Source organism: Myodes glareolus, chromosome 6 (assembly GCF_982192425.1).
Source record: "Myodes glareolus chromosome 6, mMyoGla1.1, whole genome shotgun sequence".
Classification (NCBI taxonomy): domain Eukaryota; kingdom Metazoa; phylum Chordata; class Mammalia; order Rodentia; family Cricetidae; genus Myodes; species Myodes glareolus.
In genome coordinates, this window is record NC_142031.1 from 103,155,158 (window position 1) to 103,172,025 (window position 16,868).

The 16,868-nt window shown below is 40.4% G+C and overlaps 1 protein-coding gene across 1 annotated transcript in view; it reads left to right on the forward strand.

Moving 5' to 3' along the window:
- Positions 1-16,868, forward strand: part of Lancl2 (LanC like glutathione S-transferase 2) — a 51,517-nt gene that overhangs the window by 22,149 nt on the left and 12,500 nt on the right. Inside the window, exons 3-6 of the mRNA XM_085691182.2 lie at positions 10,706-10,913; positions 11,910-12,057; positions 12,994-13,140; positions 16,444-16,626. Of these exons, the coding sequence (XP_085547308.1) occupies positions 10,706-10,913; positions 11,910-12,057; positions 12,994-13,140; positions 16,444-16,626 (686 nt within the window). The remainder of the gene's footprint in view (positions 1-10,705; positions 10,914-11,909; positions 12,058-12,993; positions 13,141-16,443; positions 16,627-16,868) is intronic.

Sequence of the window (16,868 nt, forward strand, 5' to 3'; positions counted from 1 at the left end):
GGCTGTTTCCAGGTTCTGGCTATTACAAATAGTGCTGCTATGAACATAGTAGAACAAATGCTTTTGTAGTATGTTAGGGAATCTCTAGGGTATATTCCCAAGAGTGGAATTGCTGGGTCCTGAGGGAGGTTGACTCCCAGTTTCCTGAGAAACCGCCACACTGATTTCCACAGTGGCTGCACAAGTTTGCATTCCCACCAACAATGGATGAGAGTTCCCCTCTCTCCACATCCCCTCCAGCATAGGCTATCATTGGTGTTTTTGACTTTAGCTATTCTGACAGGTGAAAGATGGTATCTCAATGTTGTTTTGATTTGCATTTCCCTGATCGCTAAGGAGGTTGAGCACGACCTTAAGTGTCTTCTGGCCATTCAAAGTTCATCTGTTGTGAATTCTCTGTTCAGTTCAGTACCCCATTTTTTAATTGGGTTAATTAGAGTTTTAGTGTCTAGTTTCTTGAGTTCTTTGTATATTTTGGAGATCAGACCTTTGTCTGATGAGGGGTTGGTGAAGATCTTCTCCCAGTCAGAAGGCAGCCTTTTTGTCTTACTGACAGTGTCCTTTGCTTTACAGAAGCTTCTCAGTTTCAGTAGATCCCATTTATTCATTGTTTCTCTTATTGTCTGTGCTACTGGGGTCCTACTTAGGAAGAGGCCTCCTGTGCCTATATTTTGTAGACTACTTCCCACTTTCTCTTCTATCAGGTTCAAAGTGGATGGATTAATGTTGATGTCTTTAAATGGATCTACTTTCATCCTTCTACAGGTTGACATCCAGTTATGCCAGCACCATTTGTTAAAGATGCTTTCCTTCTTCCATTGTATACCTTTAGCACCCTTGTCAAAAATTAGGTGCTCATAGGTTTGTGGGTTAATATCCGGGTCTTCTATTCGATTCCAAAGGTCGATTTCTCTGTTCTTATGCCAATACCAAGCTGTTTTCAATACTGTAGCTCTGTAATAGAGTTTGAAGTCAGGGATGGTAATGCCTCCTGAAGTTCCTTTATTGTATAAGATTGTTTTGGCTATCCTGGGTTTTTTGTTTTGCCATATAAACTTGATTATTGTTCTCTCAAGGTCTGTGAAGAAGTTTGATGGGATTTTGATGGGGATTGCATTGAATCTATAGATTGCTTTTGGTAGAATTGCCATTTTTACTATGTTGATTCTCCCAATCCAAGAGCAGGGGAGGTCTTTCCATTTTCTGGTATCCTCCTCAGTTTCTTTCTTCAAAGACTTAAAGTTCTTGTCAAATAGGTCTTTCACTTCCTTGGTTAGAGTAACCCCAAGATATTTTATGCTATTTGTGGCTATCGTGAAAGGTGATGTTTCTCTGATTTCCCTCTCTGCTTCTTTATCCTTTGTGTATAGGAGGGCCACTGATTTTTTTGGAGTTGATCTTGTATCCTGCCACGGTACTAAAGGTGTTTATCAGCTGTAGGAGTTCTTTGGTAGAGTTTTTGGGGTCACTTATGTACACTATCATATCGTCAGCAAATAACGAAAGTTTAACTTCATCCTTTCCAATTCGAATCCCCTTGATCTCCTTATGTTGTCTTATTGCTATTGCTAGAACTTCAAGCACTATATTGAAGAGATATGGAGAGAGTGGACAGCCTTGTCATGTTCCTGATTTTAGTGGAAAGGCTTTGAGTTTCTCTCCATTCAATTTGATGTTAGCTGTCGGCTTGCTGTATATTGCTTTTATTATATTTAGGTATGATCCTTGTATCCCCAGTCTCTCCAACACCTTTATCATAAATGGGTGTTGAATTTTGTCAAATGCTTTTTCAGCATCCAATGAAATGATCATATGGTTTTTTTCTTTCAGTTTATTTATATGATGGATTACATTGATAGATTTGCGTATGTTGAACCAGCCCTGCATCTCTGGGATGAAACCTACTTGATCATAATGGATAATTTTTCTAATGTGTTCCTGGATTCGGTTTGCCAGGATTTTATTGAGAATTTTCGCGTCGATGTTCATGAGTGAGATTGGCCTGTAATTCTCTTTCTTGGATGTGTCTTTGTGTGGTTTTGGTATTAGGGTAACTGTAGCTTCATAAAAGGAGTTTGGCAATGACTCTTCTGTTTCTATATTGTGGAATACATTAAGGAGTATAGGTATTAGCTCTTCCTGGAAGTTCTGGTAGAATTCTGCATTAAAACCATCTGGTCCTGGGCTTTTTTTGGTAGGGAGATTTCTGATAACAGCTTCTAATTCTTCACGACTAACAGGTCTATTTAGATTGTTCACCTGGTCTTGGTTCAACTTTGGTAAATGGTACTTATCTAAAAAAATGTCCATTTCTTTTACATTTTCCAACTTTGTGGCATATAAACTTTCGTAGTAAGATCTAATGATTCTCTGAATTTCCTCTGTGTCTGTGGTTATGTCCCCCTTTTCATTTCTGATCCTATTAATTTGCATGTTCTCTCTCTGCCGTTTGATTAGTTTGGATAGGGGTTTGTCAATCTTGTTGATTTTCTCCAAGAACCAGCTTTTTGACTCATTGATTCTTTGGATTGTTTTCTGTGTTTCTATTTTGTTGATTTCAGCCCTCAGTTTGATTATTTCCAGTCTTCTACTCCTCCTGGGTGAATCAGCTTCTTTTTTTTCTAGAGCTGTCAAGTGTGCTGTTAAGTCTACCATGTGTGCTTTCTCTGTTTTCTTTATTTGGGCACCTATTGCTATGAACTTTCCTCTTAGCACTACTTTCATAGTGTCCCATAGGTTTGAGTATGTTGTGTCTTTGTTTTCATTAAATTCGAGGAAGACTTTAATTTCTTTCTTAATTTCTTCTTTGACCCAGGGGTGATTTAGTAGTTAACTGTTCAACTTCCATGAGTTTGTTGACTTCCTGGGGGTAGCATTGTTGTTGAATTCTAATTTTAATCCATGGTGATCTGACAAGACACAGGTGGTAACTAATATATTTTTGTATCTGTGGAAGTTTGCTTTGTTACCGAGTATGTGGTCAATCTTCGAGAAGGTTCCATGAACTGCAGAGAAGAAGGTGTATTCTTTCCTATTTGGGTGGAGTGTTCTATAGATGTCTGTTAAGTCCATTTGATTCAATACCTCCAATAAATCTCTTAATTCTCTGTTTGGTTTCTGTCTGATTGACCTGTCCATTGGTGAGAGAGGAGTGTTGAAGTCTCCTACTATTAGCGTGTGTGGTTTGATGACTGCCTTGAGTTCTAGAAGAGTTTCTTTTACATATGTGGGTGCCTTTATATTAGGGGCATAGATATTCAGGATTGAGACTTCTTCCTGATGAGTTGTTCCTGTTATGAGTATGAAATGTCCATCTCCATCTCTTCTGATTGATTTTAGTTTGAAGTCAATTTTGTTAGATATTAGAATGGCCACACCCGCTTGTTTCTTAGGTCCATTTGCTTGGAAAACCTTTTCCCAACCCTTTACTCTGAGTAGGTGTCTGTCTTTGTGGTTGAGGTGTGTTTCTTGTAAACAGCAGAATGTTGGATCCTGTTTTTGTATCCAATCTCTAAGTCTGTGCCTCTTTATAGGTGAATTGAGTCCATTGATATTAAGAGATATTAATGACCAGTGGTTGTTGACTCCGGTCATTTTCTTTTTTGGGTAGTAGAGTGTATGCGTTTTCCTTCTTTGGGTTGTGCTAGTGAAGGGTCGCTAGATGTCTGAGTTATTGTAGGCAGTGTTGAAAATGTTGGATTCCTTGGGTTGTGATTTTCCTTCTAATATTCTCTGTAAGGCTGTATTAGTAGTTACGTATTGTTTAAATTTGTTTTTATCCTGGAATATTTTGTTTTCTCCGTTGATAGTGAATGAAAGTTTGGCTGGGTATAGTAGTCTGGGCTTGCATCCATGGTCCCTTAGTTTCTGTAGTACCTCTATCCAGGACCTTCTTGCTTTCATGGTTTCCATAGAGAAGTCCGGTGTAAGTCTGATAGGTTTACCTTTATAGGTTACTTGACCTTTTTCCTTTGTAGCTCTTAATATCCTTTCTTTAATCTGAATGCTTTGTGTTTTGATTATTATATGGTGAGGGTATGTTTTTTTCTGATCCAGTCTATTCGGTGTCCTGTATGCTTCTTGCACCTTCATAGGAATATCACTCTTTAGGATGGGAAAGTTTTCTTTTATTATTTTGTTGAGTATATTTTCTGGACCTTTGATCTGCAATTCTTCTCCTTCTTCTACTCCTATTATTCTTAGATTTGGTTTTTTGATTATGTCCCATATTTCCTGAATGTTTTGTGATGAGAATTTGTTGGATTTGCTGTTTTCTTTGGTCAGAGCGTTTATTTTCTCTATGGTGTCTTCATAATCTGAGATTCGTTCTTCTATCTCTTGTATTCTATTGGTTATGCTTGTTCCTGAAGTCTCTGTTTGTTTACCTAGATTTTCCATATCCAGCCGGCCCTCAGTTTGTGTTCTCTTCACTGCCTCCATTTCAGTTTTCAATTCTTGAACTGATTCCATTACCTGTTTTATTGTTTTTACTTGGTTTCCCAGGGTATCATTTACGAATTTACTCATTTCTTCAAACTTTTTGTTATATTTTTCTTCCATTTCTTTACTCATTTTTTTCCTTCTTTTTGTTATATTTGTCTTCTATTTCTTTAAGTGAGTTATTCATACCCTGTTTAAGAGACTCTATTGCTTTCATAATGACACTGTTTTCCACTTCTTCCGGAATAGGGTGCTCAAGTCCTTCTGTCGTAAGATCGCTGGGATCTGGTGTTTTCATGTTGTTTTTCAGATTATTGGAGGAATTCTTGCCTTGGCGCCTGCCCATCTCTTCCTTCGGATGCTCTCCAATGGCTCTTCTCTCCGCTGGGTCTTCTTCTACAGGATTAGTGCCCCTTGCTATCCAGGAATCACTTTGCCTGCAGCCTTAGCTTGCTGCAGGCAGGCTATTAGAACAAAGGGACTTCCTTCCCTTTGCACTCACCGCCTGTCCAGCCTGCGGTGCCCACCCCGGCTGAGATGGAGGAATTTAAGCCCCGAAAAAGGGAGAGGGGAAGGGTAGAGGTTCCAGGCAGAAAGCTGGGATGACGTAGCAGGAGAGAGGGTTTAGCTGGGGGAAGCTGCCCCTTTGGAGTAGCCAGGGAGATAACGATGGCGGGAATATTGTGTGTTCCCTAACCGAACTTGTGTGGCGGTCAGGAACAACACACTTATCCCTCCATTGTATCTTCTGGTACAGGATCAGAGCCCCTCGCTGGTCAGAAGTCTCCCTGCCTGCAATCTTAGCTTGCTGCAGGCCAGCTATCAGAACAAAGGGACTACCTTCCCTTTGCACTCACCGCCTGTCCCGGCCCGCGGCGCCCACCCCGGCTGAGATGGAGGAATTTAAGCCCCGAAAAAGGGAGAGGGGAAGGGTAGAGGTTCCAGGCAGAAAGCTGGGATGGCGTAGCAGGAGAGAGGGTTTAGCTGGGGGAAGCTACCCCTTTGGAGTAGCCAGGGAGATAAGGATGGCGGGAATATTGTGTGTTCCCTAACCGGACTTGTATGGCGGTCAGGAACAACACACTTACCCCTCCGTTGTATCTTCTGGTACAGGATAAGAGCCCCTCGTTGGTCAGAAGTCTCCCTGCCTGCCTCTTCTTAGCTTTAAAAAATATTTTTACTTACTCTTTGAGAATTTAATACATTCATACAATGCGTTTTGATCATATCTACCCCTACTACCTCCCTCCAACCCTCCAGGACCCCAAACCCATCTTCCTCTCAACATTGTGTATTCTTTTATATTATTATTAATAATGATAACCCCCTGAGTCAAATTCATGCTGAGTATGTGTGTGGGGGTTTGGAGTCATCCTCTAGGGCAAGGACAATCTTACCAGAAGCCATCACATCTGCCAAGTGACCCAGGGTGACCCTTCCGGAACATCTATGCTGGAGTTTTGGCTGCTTTAATCTTACACAGGTCTTGTGCAGGCAACCACGGCTGTTGTGAGTTGCTGTATGAAACAGCCCACATCCAGCATTTCCCAACCCTTCTCCCCATCCTCTCCTTAGCCCTTACATTCTTCCAGCCTCATTCTCTGTGATGTTTCCTCAGATGTGGAAGGGAGGAGTTTGCTCTAGATAACCTATCTCAAGCTGAACACTGGCAATTACTTATTCTTGGCACTTTGATCAGTTAGGAGTCTCTGCATTCACCACTATGGTGCAAACGAAATTAGGCCCATATCTATCATCTTGCACGAAAACCAACTTTGAAGGATCAAAGGCCTTAATGTAGAGCTGAAACATTGAAACTGCTAGAAGAAAACATAGCCAGTACACCACTGAAAACTTGGTCAAAATGGGAAGTCATAGGCCCTAGGAAGAATTATATTTTATATTTATATTTTTTCACTAAATGGAAATATTTTCAAAGTACCCTATGTATTTTGTTTTGTTTGTACAAACAGGTCTGTGCTGATGTTAACCCAGATCGAGAAGCTTTTTATTTTGTCTGGTCTACATGTCTGCTTGTGGACCATATCATCATGTTCTGTAATCCCTCCAGCATTATTATTTTTCTCCAGGATTGTTTTGGCTGTCTGTGGTCTTTTGTGGTTTCAGTTGAATTTTAGGATCATTTTTTTTATTTCCATGGTGAATGAACTAGGAACTGTATTGAATCTGTAAATAGTTTTTTGGAAATGATCATTTTCACGATACTAATCCTACAAATCTATGAGCATGTCTCTCTCAGCAGTTTGAAGTTTTCTTTCTTTTTTTTAACTTTTTATTCGTTCTTTGTGTTTTTCATATCATGCATCTCAATTTCATTCATTCCCCTGTTTCTTCATATCCACCCTTTGCCAGTGATACTATACCACAACTCTTCTGGAAAATTTTTAGGACAAGGTAAAAAAGCAGCCACATTTTCCCCCAAAAAATCCCAAGCATGGTCTCTAGCCAGGTTGCTATTATTCCCCTCTGAACTCTTGAGCTGAGCCTCCATAGCTCACATTGCTCTCAGCTCCTGCTAGGATCGCCCATTAAGGCCTACTTACAGCATTCAACTGCTTTCCTAATTCAAAGTCCCAATGTCTTCCACATTCCTCTCAACCATTAGTTCTCAGGCTTCCTAATGCTGCAACTCTTTAATACAATTCCCCATGTTGTGGTGACTCCCAACCATAAATTTATTATTGTTCCTACATCATCACTGTAATTTTGCCATTATAAATCATAATGTAAATATCTGATATTTAAACCCTCTGGAAGGGTTCTTTGATACCCCAAACTGGTCATGACGCATAGGTTGAGAACTGCTGCTCCAAACAATAGCAGGGTCACTATTGTCACAGCAATGTTCCAGTCCCTAGTACCAACCTCTTTCCTAGTTGTTCTATTGTCAGGATGCACCATGACCAAGGCAGCTTATAGAAAGAAGTATTTAATTGGAGGCTTGCTTATAGTTTCATAGGGTTAGTTCATGGTTATCCTCACAGGGAGCATGGTGGCAGGCAGCCAGGTATGGCACTAGAGTAGAAGTTGAAAACTTCCATCTTGATCCATAGGCAGGTAGGAGAGAGACAGTGGGATTGGGCCTGGTGTGGACTTTTGAAACCTCCAAGTACACCCCAGTGACACCTCAACAAGACTACATGTTCTAATCCTTCCCTAACAATTCTCCTAACTGGGGTCCAAGTATTCAACACATTAGCCTATGGAAGCCATTCTCATTAAACTCACCACACAGAACTTCTGTCAGCTTACAGATTCTCTCTGGTGATTCATAGAAATCTGTAGCAGGCTCACTGTGCAGATGTTCTATAGGGGTTAGGCACAAGTGGAGGTGGCTGTGATACAGGTCAGATTTGGTGACCCATTGGGGTCAAAGACTCGGAATGCTTAGTGGTGCTAGGAATTCTTGGTAACTGGGTTTGCTGGGATTTTCTACCTGGAATTCCAGGTCATATTCACACAGTTCCTAGTACTGTGGTGAGTAGGGTGGTTGAGCAGAATGTGTCTGGAGGTCCTATTTGGAATTCTGATTTGGAATTCATACAAGACCAGTGCCAAGTCATGCTGTGGATGTGTGACTAGGAAGCAGGTAAAGAAATGGGTCTTTGGTAGCTGCCTGGATTTCAGACTCCAGGAGGTGCCAGAGCTAGGTAGATTGGTGAACGTTATAGGAGGGGTTTCTCTATGTCCCGGCAGTTGATCCCAGATAACCACACAGAGACTTAATGCTTATTAATTATAAATGCTTGGCCAATAGTTTAGTCTTGTCTCCAGCCAGCTCTTATAACTTAAATTAACCCATTTCTATTCATCTGTGTGCTGCCCCGAGGCTTGTTCACCTCATCCATGAACTTCCCATGTTGCTTCTTCCGTGTCTGGCTCAAGATTACTCCAACTCCACCTTCCTTCTTGCCAGCATTCTCTCTGACCTGAAAATCCTCCCTAGCTGTCAGCCAATCAGCTTTTTATTAACAATGAGAGCAACCCATTTTCACAGTGCTCAGAAGGATTGTTCCACAGCAGGCAGGCAGGGGAATGTGTCTGGGGGCCTATCTCTCAAATTATTTTTATGTAGGCAGTTATCACTATAAGCTTTCCTCTTAGGACTGCCTTCACCTTGCCCCAGAGAATTTGGTGTGCTTTTTTTTCATTTTTATTCTGTTTTAGAAAAATTTTCTAATTCTTGCTTTCTTCAGTGATCCATTTATCATTCAGTATGAGACTGTACTTTGAGTGGTTTCTGTTGATGCTGGTGTCGATCTTTACCTCCTTGTAGTCTGTTTGAGTCCAGAATGTTATTTCAGTTTTACTGTATTTATAGGGAATTGATTGTGTTCAAATACAGGGCCGCTTTTGGAAAACATTCCATGGCCTGATGCTGAGAATATATATTCTTCAGTGTTTGGGTGAAATGTCCTGTAGATTTCTGTTAGATCCATTTGATTTGTTATTCTATTTAATTCCAGTGTTTCTCTGTTTTTTTTTTTTTTTTCTGGATGGCTTTTGTATTGGTGAGAATGGGGTATTGAAATCATCTACTGTCACTATGTTGGGTTTATAATTATTAATCTATGGTTTTACATCTAGTCGAAAATATTTTATGATATTGTATGCGCCCGGTTTTGATTGTGTGTGTTTATAAATTTTTTATCACCCGGGGCTATTTCTTTATTGAGAATTTGAAAACCTTCCTTATCCTTTCAGGCTATGTTTGAAGTCTGTGTTGTCATGTTAGGATAGCTATGCTTGCCTGTTTTCTAATTATACTTGCTTGTGATATCCTTTCCTATCAAGTGGTGTCTGTCATCAGCAGTGAGATATTTTCATGGAGGCAAAAAAAGATAGATTGTGTTTCCTAGTCCCTTCCGAAGTAAGGAGGCATTCCTAGAAGGAGTGGTATACCCTGAGAAGGAACTTTTATAAGTGAGAAGTTGACAAAATATTGCTGGGATAGGCAGAGAAGAAAAGGCAAGAAAATGTGAATATAGATCCCTTTAAACAGCATTACTAAATAGGGGAGGTTGACCTGCAAGAATTGGTATTATAAGCCCACCACCTTAGAGTCCATGCTTTCCATAGGAATTAGGTCATAGAAAACGGTAAAGTAAAATGGAATCATTTACTGTTTGGGCAAGGTGAGTGCTCTAATTTTTTCCCTGTTACCTTTTCTGTGGCCATCTTACAATTTATAGAAAGCTGTGAGACAAAGGTAGAACTGTGTCTCTTCGTCTTTAATTAATTCTTTCTTAGGAAAAATGGGGATATAGGCCACAGCTGCCCTCCTTGTCTCTATTTTGATAGAGAGTTATCCCCTAGTTTTTTAATTGGCATATATTCATTGTAATTTTAAAATATGTTTAAGATCAACTTGAACATGTGAAGTACCCTGAATTAGCTACTAAAGAAATAAGCAGCTATATAGCTATAGAAATCTAAAAATTAAAATAAAAAGAATAAAAATCAGATTATTAGGTGAATTAGATGAAATTTAGAATACTAAAGAACATCAATTTTAGCTTAAATGAATGTTTTATTTGACCTAGTTGCTGTCACATTTATTTCAGTGTTTTCTCATGCAGTGTGCTTTCTTTATATCGATTCCTTTTTTACTTAGCTGACTTCTTTTATACTAATATATATTAATTGAACATTTTAATGGAGTTTATTGGATCAAATCTAAGCACCTTCTCCCACAATCCCTTAGCTCAGTAGTCAGAGTACCTTTCAAAATAAGTCATTCTCCTAAGGGCTTCTGCAAAGAGCTCTCAGTAGAACTCCTGGCTCTTGTCCTCTGTGAGCAAAGACTTGGGCGAAGAATCTGGGTGTTGCTCAGTGTAGAAGGAAATGATTTGAGGGGAAGCAGAAAGGAGTTCCATCAGCCTGAGGTTAAGAGGGGCTGAGGCTAAGCCAGGCGTGAGTCAGAACCGGGCGTGGCTGGAGCAGTAGTGTGCCTTCTGCCTTCTTTCCTGAGTGTAGAGTGCTGCCTCACCGTGTTGGACCAGTTAACAGAATGATAACTTTCCACCCGTTTTATGGCCTTTTCCACCCTGATTTTTGTATCTTTTGTTTTCAGCATTTTTTAATTTTATGAAATAAATTATATTTTTGTTGTTGCTATTGTTTATGTTGTCTATTTCAAAATACACAGTCTTTGTAGAAAATGTTTTGTTGAACTGTAAAATTACTCCCTGAAGGTAAAAGGAAGATGGTAATGCTTTCCTTTTGGGGGTGGGACTCATTCCAGGCATAGCACTTCTGTACCTGCAGCTGTACCGGGTCACTGGCGACCAGACCTACCTGCTGCGATCCCTGGATTACGTGAAGAGAACACTCCGAAATCTGAGTGGTCGCAGAGTCACTTTCCTGTGTGGAGATGCTGGGCCCCTTGCTGTGGGAGCTGTCATCTATCATAAACTCAAAAGTGAATGTGAGTCCCAGGAATGCATCACAAAGTGAGTCTGAAAAGTTGGAAATGTCTCCAAATGTTTTGCTGCAGAATTACTGAGCAAAGATGGTCACCAATTAGCTGATTTTCTAATCGACAGTTGCAAACAGATCTCTCTGAAAAGCGAAATTTGTTAGTTTTACTGGTGGGATCATGTGTTCTTTTTATATACATCCATGAGTGTCTCTTAATATCAGTGGGACTTTAATAATCATTCTAAACAATTTTGATTGCCTTCAGTATAGGAAAGTAAGTTTGTATTTATGAGAATAGTTGGAGGTCAATTTTTAGCTCTTAGTTATGGTGATGAGGGAATGATGGTGGAGTGTGAAGGGTTTTGCAACGGTCAGTTTATATTCTTCCTGAACAAACAGAAAGCAGGTCCCTTTTTCGGATCTAGTAGCGTATCTGGCATGTGAGGACGTCTGATGTTGAAAGATGGAGCGACTTAGTCTTACCTAAGCAGTAAACTACATCTCAGCTTTATCTTACTCAGATTTTACATCACTTTCTTCTAATACTGGTTCCTAAAGAGTGAACTCTGTTTGTACTGTATGATTTAGAGTAGTAGAGAGGTGGACATTTGGGGCTGAAAGAATTTTTCTCAGAGTTGGAGACTGAATCCAGGACCTCATATACTTTTAATACTGGCCTACATCTCCAACCCAGATACTTTTGGTCTTAATTTTGTTATTTGAATATATATTTATTTATTGTGTATATAGTGTTCTGTCTGCATGTATGCCTGCATGCCAGAAGAGGGCACCAGATCTTATTACAGATGGTTATGAGCCACCATGTGATTGCTGGGAATTGAACTCAGGACCTCTGGGAGAACAGTCAGTGCTATTAACCTCTGAGCCATCTCTCCAGCCCCTAATTTTGTTATTTGAAACAGGAATTAGTAGAGAGGTTTTGATTGTCTTATGAACTTGTTATTTTTCGGTCATAATTGAGAGGTTTTTAGGCATTTTCTGGAATAACCCTTTGTCTTGTTGGTTAGACTTCTACAGATGCATAGAACCGTTGTCTGTCAAGAATCAGAGCTTCCTGATGAGCTGCTGTATGGACGGGCAGGTTACCTATATGCCTTACTGTACCTGAACACAGAGATTGGCCCCGGCACTGTTGGTGAGACAGCTATTAAAGAGGTATTGTGGGCCTGCTGGACCTACCAAAGTTCAAAGCTAACTGATAGCATACAGTTGTTTTAATACCCAGCCTCTGTTTCTAGGTAGGATTAGTTTTTTAAAAAAGTATCTCATAAAATATCTTTCAGAAACGGCTACTCTTCTTCTCAAACATCTTTTAAAAGTCAGTGAGCTGTGTTAGTTAGGTTGTGTTTCATTAGAACTACATAGTTTAACTTCTAAAGGTTAGAGGGAGGTGATCATATTTTGTGTATCTGTATTTTTTTCATACTGTTCTGCTGTCCTCTACATATACCCATCCACATAACCAAATGTAGTTTGGGCACCCGTAGCCTGCTTGGAAAGGGAAAAGAAACAGCTTCCTTTGTCAGGGTTCCACTTCCAAGGTGCCCACCTCATATCTGCTCACGTCTCATTCCCACAACTTAGGTGGCTGGCTGGAAGGCTGGATAGATGCCCATCTAAAACTCGCAGCACTTTACAAAGTGGGTCTTTGCCATACAGTCATTCCAGACATTAGACCATAACACAGAAAACCCCATTCCTTAGCAACCCCTCCCCAACTTCATCAATGAAACTAGTGTGTGTACCGTCTTAGAAATGTACTTGCTACCTTTCAGAGAAAACATAACAGCTATGAAGCAAGCCAGAAGTTTGGGGTAGTTTTTTTAATAGGAAGATTTTATAAAATTTAGTCAACTTTTTATACTAAGAACTTCAGTTCCCTAAGTAGACTTTTTAATGTTTTCCCCTCAAGCATTACTTTCTGATTTCTCTCTGACTGAATTTATTAAATAAAAGTAATTGTTAGATAATGGCTGCTTAATTTTTTTAATTAAATATCTTCTCTGCCTTCTCTCACACATTAGTGTTAATTAGAGTAGATGAAGATGCTTGTAAGTTGTTTTGATTTCTAATGTCTCCTTGTCTCCACAGGTAGTCACTGCTATTATTGAGTCAGGAAAGACTTTGTCCAGGGAAGAAAGGAAGACTGAGCGCTGCCCCCTGCTGTATCAGTGGCACAGGAAGCAGTATGTCGGAGCAGCCCACGGCATGGCTGGAATCTACTACATGTTAATGCAGGTATGTAAGAGTTCTCTGGGATAATAAACATAGTGACCATAATACATTAGACCAATATGAACGGGGTTTTAAATTCTTCATAGAGACCAAGTAGATTGAATTGAGGGTTCTACTTTGACTCACAGATAATTAACTTGGCTTTACAGCAGTAAATTCCTAAAAGTGCATTCTGTGTCTAGTTCGTCCCAGAATAGTCGCTTGTGACCCACTGCTCCCTTCTGCTCTCCTCCTCATCATCAAGTAGGAACTCTTTAATGCAGGTGTGCTTCCGATTCAGATGCTTGGGTTGATGTTGCTCTTTAAGAGAAATACAAATTATGAAAACTTTACTTATTTGCTTTTAAGGTGAGGAACACAGAAGTACTCTTTAGTAACTGCTGTTTAGAAACATGGGCCAGCTTCTACAGACACCGTTAAGGAGTGTGATGGAGCTGGCCTGCTACAGAAGTGGCTACATGTGTTACATGCATATCCTCAGCACCATACCGCCTATCCTGTGGTCACTCCATCTCTCGTTGTCATTTAGAAGACTGGTAGTATAGTCTATATGAAAACTTTTCCAATGCATTTGAAAAATGAAAGTCCACTTTTGCAGTGGTAGGATAAAGATAAAGTTCTCTTTCAAATCCTTTCTAAATAACAGGAACAATGAACACAAAAATTCCAACTCTTCGATGAAACTGGGAACATGTAGGACCCCCAAAGGAAAAGGTATAAACTGAAAATAAGTTAAAAAGTGACAAATGACCTAACGGGGCAGAGGATCACACAGAAATGCCCAAGGAAGCTGTCAGCAAGAAACCAGTTGGTTTTTCCTGCAGAACCGTAGAACTGGGGAACTTAAATAGAAGCTGCACCAGGTCCATGTCTGTGTTGAGATGAAGCCAGTGTAGTGGAGGAAGGGGCTTCTTCAGACATCTCTAGGGGGCTTTTGGATCTGTTGGACCCTTCTTTCCAGTAATTTCTGTAAGCAACGAAAGGAGTTGGGGCTTGAATAAGAAACCATCTGTTTTGATCAGAAAAGGCCAGGAAGAAAAGAGCAAAGGGAGCTGAACTCCCATGGCACATGGGAGCACCGTTTGTACTGCTGGCCTCAGACACCTCTCAAACAGTGGCCAGTGCATCCTCTGCCCCAGGGGAGAGACTAAAATCTTCTTTTGGAGACTCTAATTTTATAATTTTGCTGTTGTTGTTGCTGTGACTATATTTAGACTTTATACTATTTCTAAAGTCTTTGGGACAAGCAACTTCCCCTGGCGGCTTTTGTCTTATTCAAGTACTTAGGCATTATAGAAGGGGGCAAAGCTATAGTTTCATTATTTATCGAGAAGCTTTCTGTTAAACAGTAAACATAACAAGGTTTAGGGTCTAGGTCTAGGTAGTTATCAATCAGTGAACTCAAGGACTGTTCAGGATGCCATGTCTCTTCTCAGAGCTCATTCCTCTGACCAGTTACCAGAGTCCTGAGGTTCCAGTTCTTAGCTTTACAAGCTGTTAATTATGAGGAAGAAGTCCAGCCCTGATGTCCTGATACTGTTTATATTTAACTAGAAGCTGTGTTAAAATCCCTGCAAACAGCTTAAGGGACAAAGGACTTATTTGACTCCTGGTTCAAGAAGACACAATTCACTGCAGTTGAGGAAAGCATGGTGTTGGGAACATGAGGCATCAGCAGCCAGAGCTCAGGCTGGAAACAAAGCCTACCAGCTTCCTTCAGCTAGGGCACACCTCCGAAAGGTCCCAGGACTTCCTAAAACAGTGCCACCAGCTGAGGAGGAGGGGTACTTCAGATTCAAAATATGATACCTATCTCAGGTAGAAGATGTATAAACAACAGGCATTTTCAAGCCCCCTGTCCTGGTCTCGCTGCCAGTGGCTCCACAGACTGCCCCAGCCACACAACTGTCACCCACATCCAGAGGGCCTAGTTTGGGCCTATGCTGGTTCCCCTGCTGTCAGTCTGGAGTCAGTGAACTTCCACTAACATTGGTCACATGTTTCTGTGGGTATCCACATCATGGTCTTGACCCCTTTGCTCATATCGTTGCTCCTCCCTCTTTTTGACTAGACTCTAGGAGCTCGGCCTAGTGCTAGCTTGGCTCTCTGCCTCTGTTTCCGTCAATTGCTGAATGAAGTTTCTATGATAACAGTTAAAGTATTCATCAATCTGATTACAGAGGAAGGCCAGTTCAGGTACCCTCTCCACTATTGCATAGGGTCTTAGCTGGGGTCATCCTTGTGGATTCCTAGGAATTTCCCTAGTGCCAGGTTTTTTGCTAGCCCTGTAATGGCTCCCTCAATCAAGATATCTCTTTCTTTGCTCCCCCTCTCTGTCCTTCCTCCATCTAGTTCCCTCATGTTCTCCTCCCCACTTCCCTTCTCCTGCCTCCTCTCCCCTTCCACCCTTCCTTCTCCTCTCCCCACGCTCCCAGTTTTCTCAGGAGTTCTTGTCTATTTCCCCTTCCCACAGAGATCCATGTATGTTGACAGAGACTTCTTTATCCCAGACTTTATCAATAACCCAGATTTGTGAGGGCTTGGTAATACGTCACACTAAAAGACATTTAATTAGCCTTACTTTCAATTTGTTGCCACCATTTTTTGATGAGAATCTGTATAGTATTGTGAAACCCTTTGAATATTTTATATTTTACTACTTTTATTAAAAAAGAACGAATTGAAAGAGTTCCTTAAAATAGTATTTTCCAACTGTTTGTAGTCCTAGTTCCATAATGCAAACTTGATTCATTTTCCAAGGTAACAGCTAATGAATGTTTTCAGCGAGTAATAACCATTATTATACAAACTCCTGAATGAAGGAGATAGGCATATACTTTTCAATAGGAGCTAATTATTTTGATTACCTTATAAAGAAATTGAGGTGAAATAATTTGACCAGAATGAAAAAGCCAGTTGATAGATTTGAGAGGTGTGTTGTACTTGGCCTTTGGGAGGAGGCAAATGCCACGTGGAAGGAAATGAGAGATTAGACAACACACATAAAACTCTCATAATTCAGGGTTCATTAGAGTCCTCTGCTCTTCTCACCACTCTGGATGATGGCTTGATTTCAAGTGGTAGCCTCAGTTCATCAAAGAATAGAAAGTTCAATACATTTGAACACTAATACATTCAAGATTTCCGAGATTTGAAACAAACAAAAAAGCTATGTCTGAAAAAAACCAAAAGATTCTATCTAATTTTGTATCTTCTTTAGTGTTATAATTAATGCTTTATTAGATTAGCCATGTTATAGTAGTTAAAAAACAGAAAGATGAATTGTTTTCTTTTGTGCCTTTAAAGCCAGAAGCAAAAGTGGACCAAGAAACCTTAACAGAAATGGTGAAACCTAGTATTGATTATGTGCGCCACAAAAAATTCCGATCTGGAAATTACCCATCTTCATTAAGCAATGAAACAGACCGACTGGTCCACTGGTGCCATGGTGCTCCAGGCGTCATCCACATGCTCTTGCAGGCCTATCAGGTTAGTGCTTCTGCATCGTTCAGGTTGGTCCTTCAAAGCCCGTTATTCAGTTGTACACTGAATACTAATTTAAATTTTGAATTCTGTGCTGGTGTGAGTATACATGTGCCAGGCCATTTGTATAGAGCTCAGAGGGCAACCTTGGGTGCAATCTCCATGTTCATGTGAGCACACATGTGCCAAGTCAGGGGGTAACCTGGGGTGTTGGTCTTTGCCTTCCATCATGTTTGAGCAGGGACTGT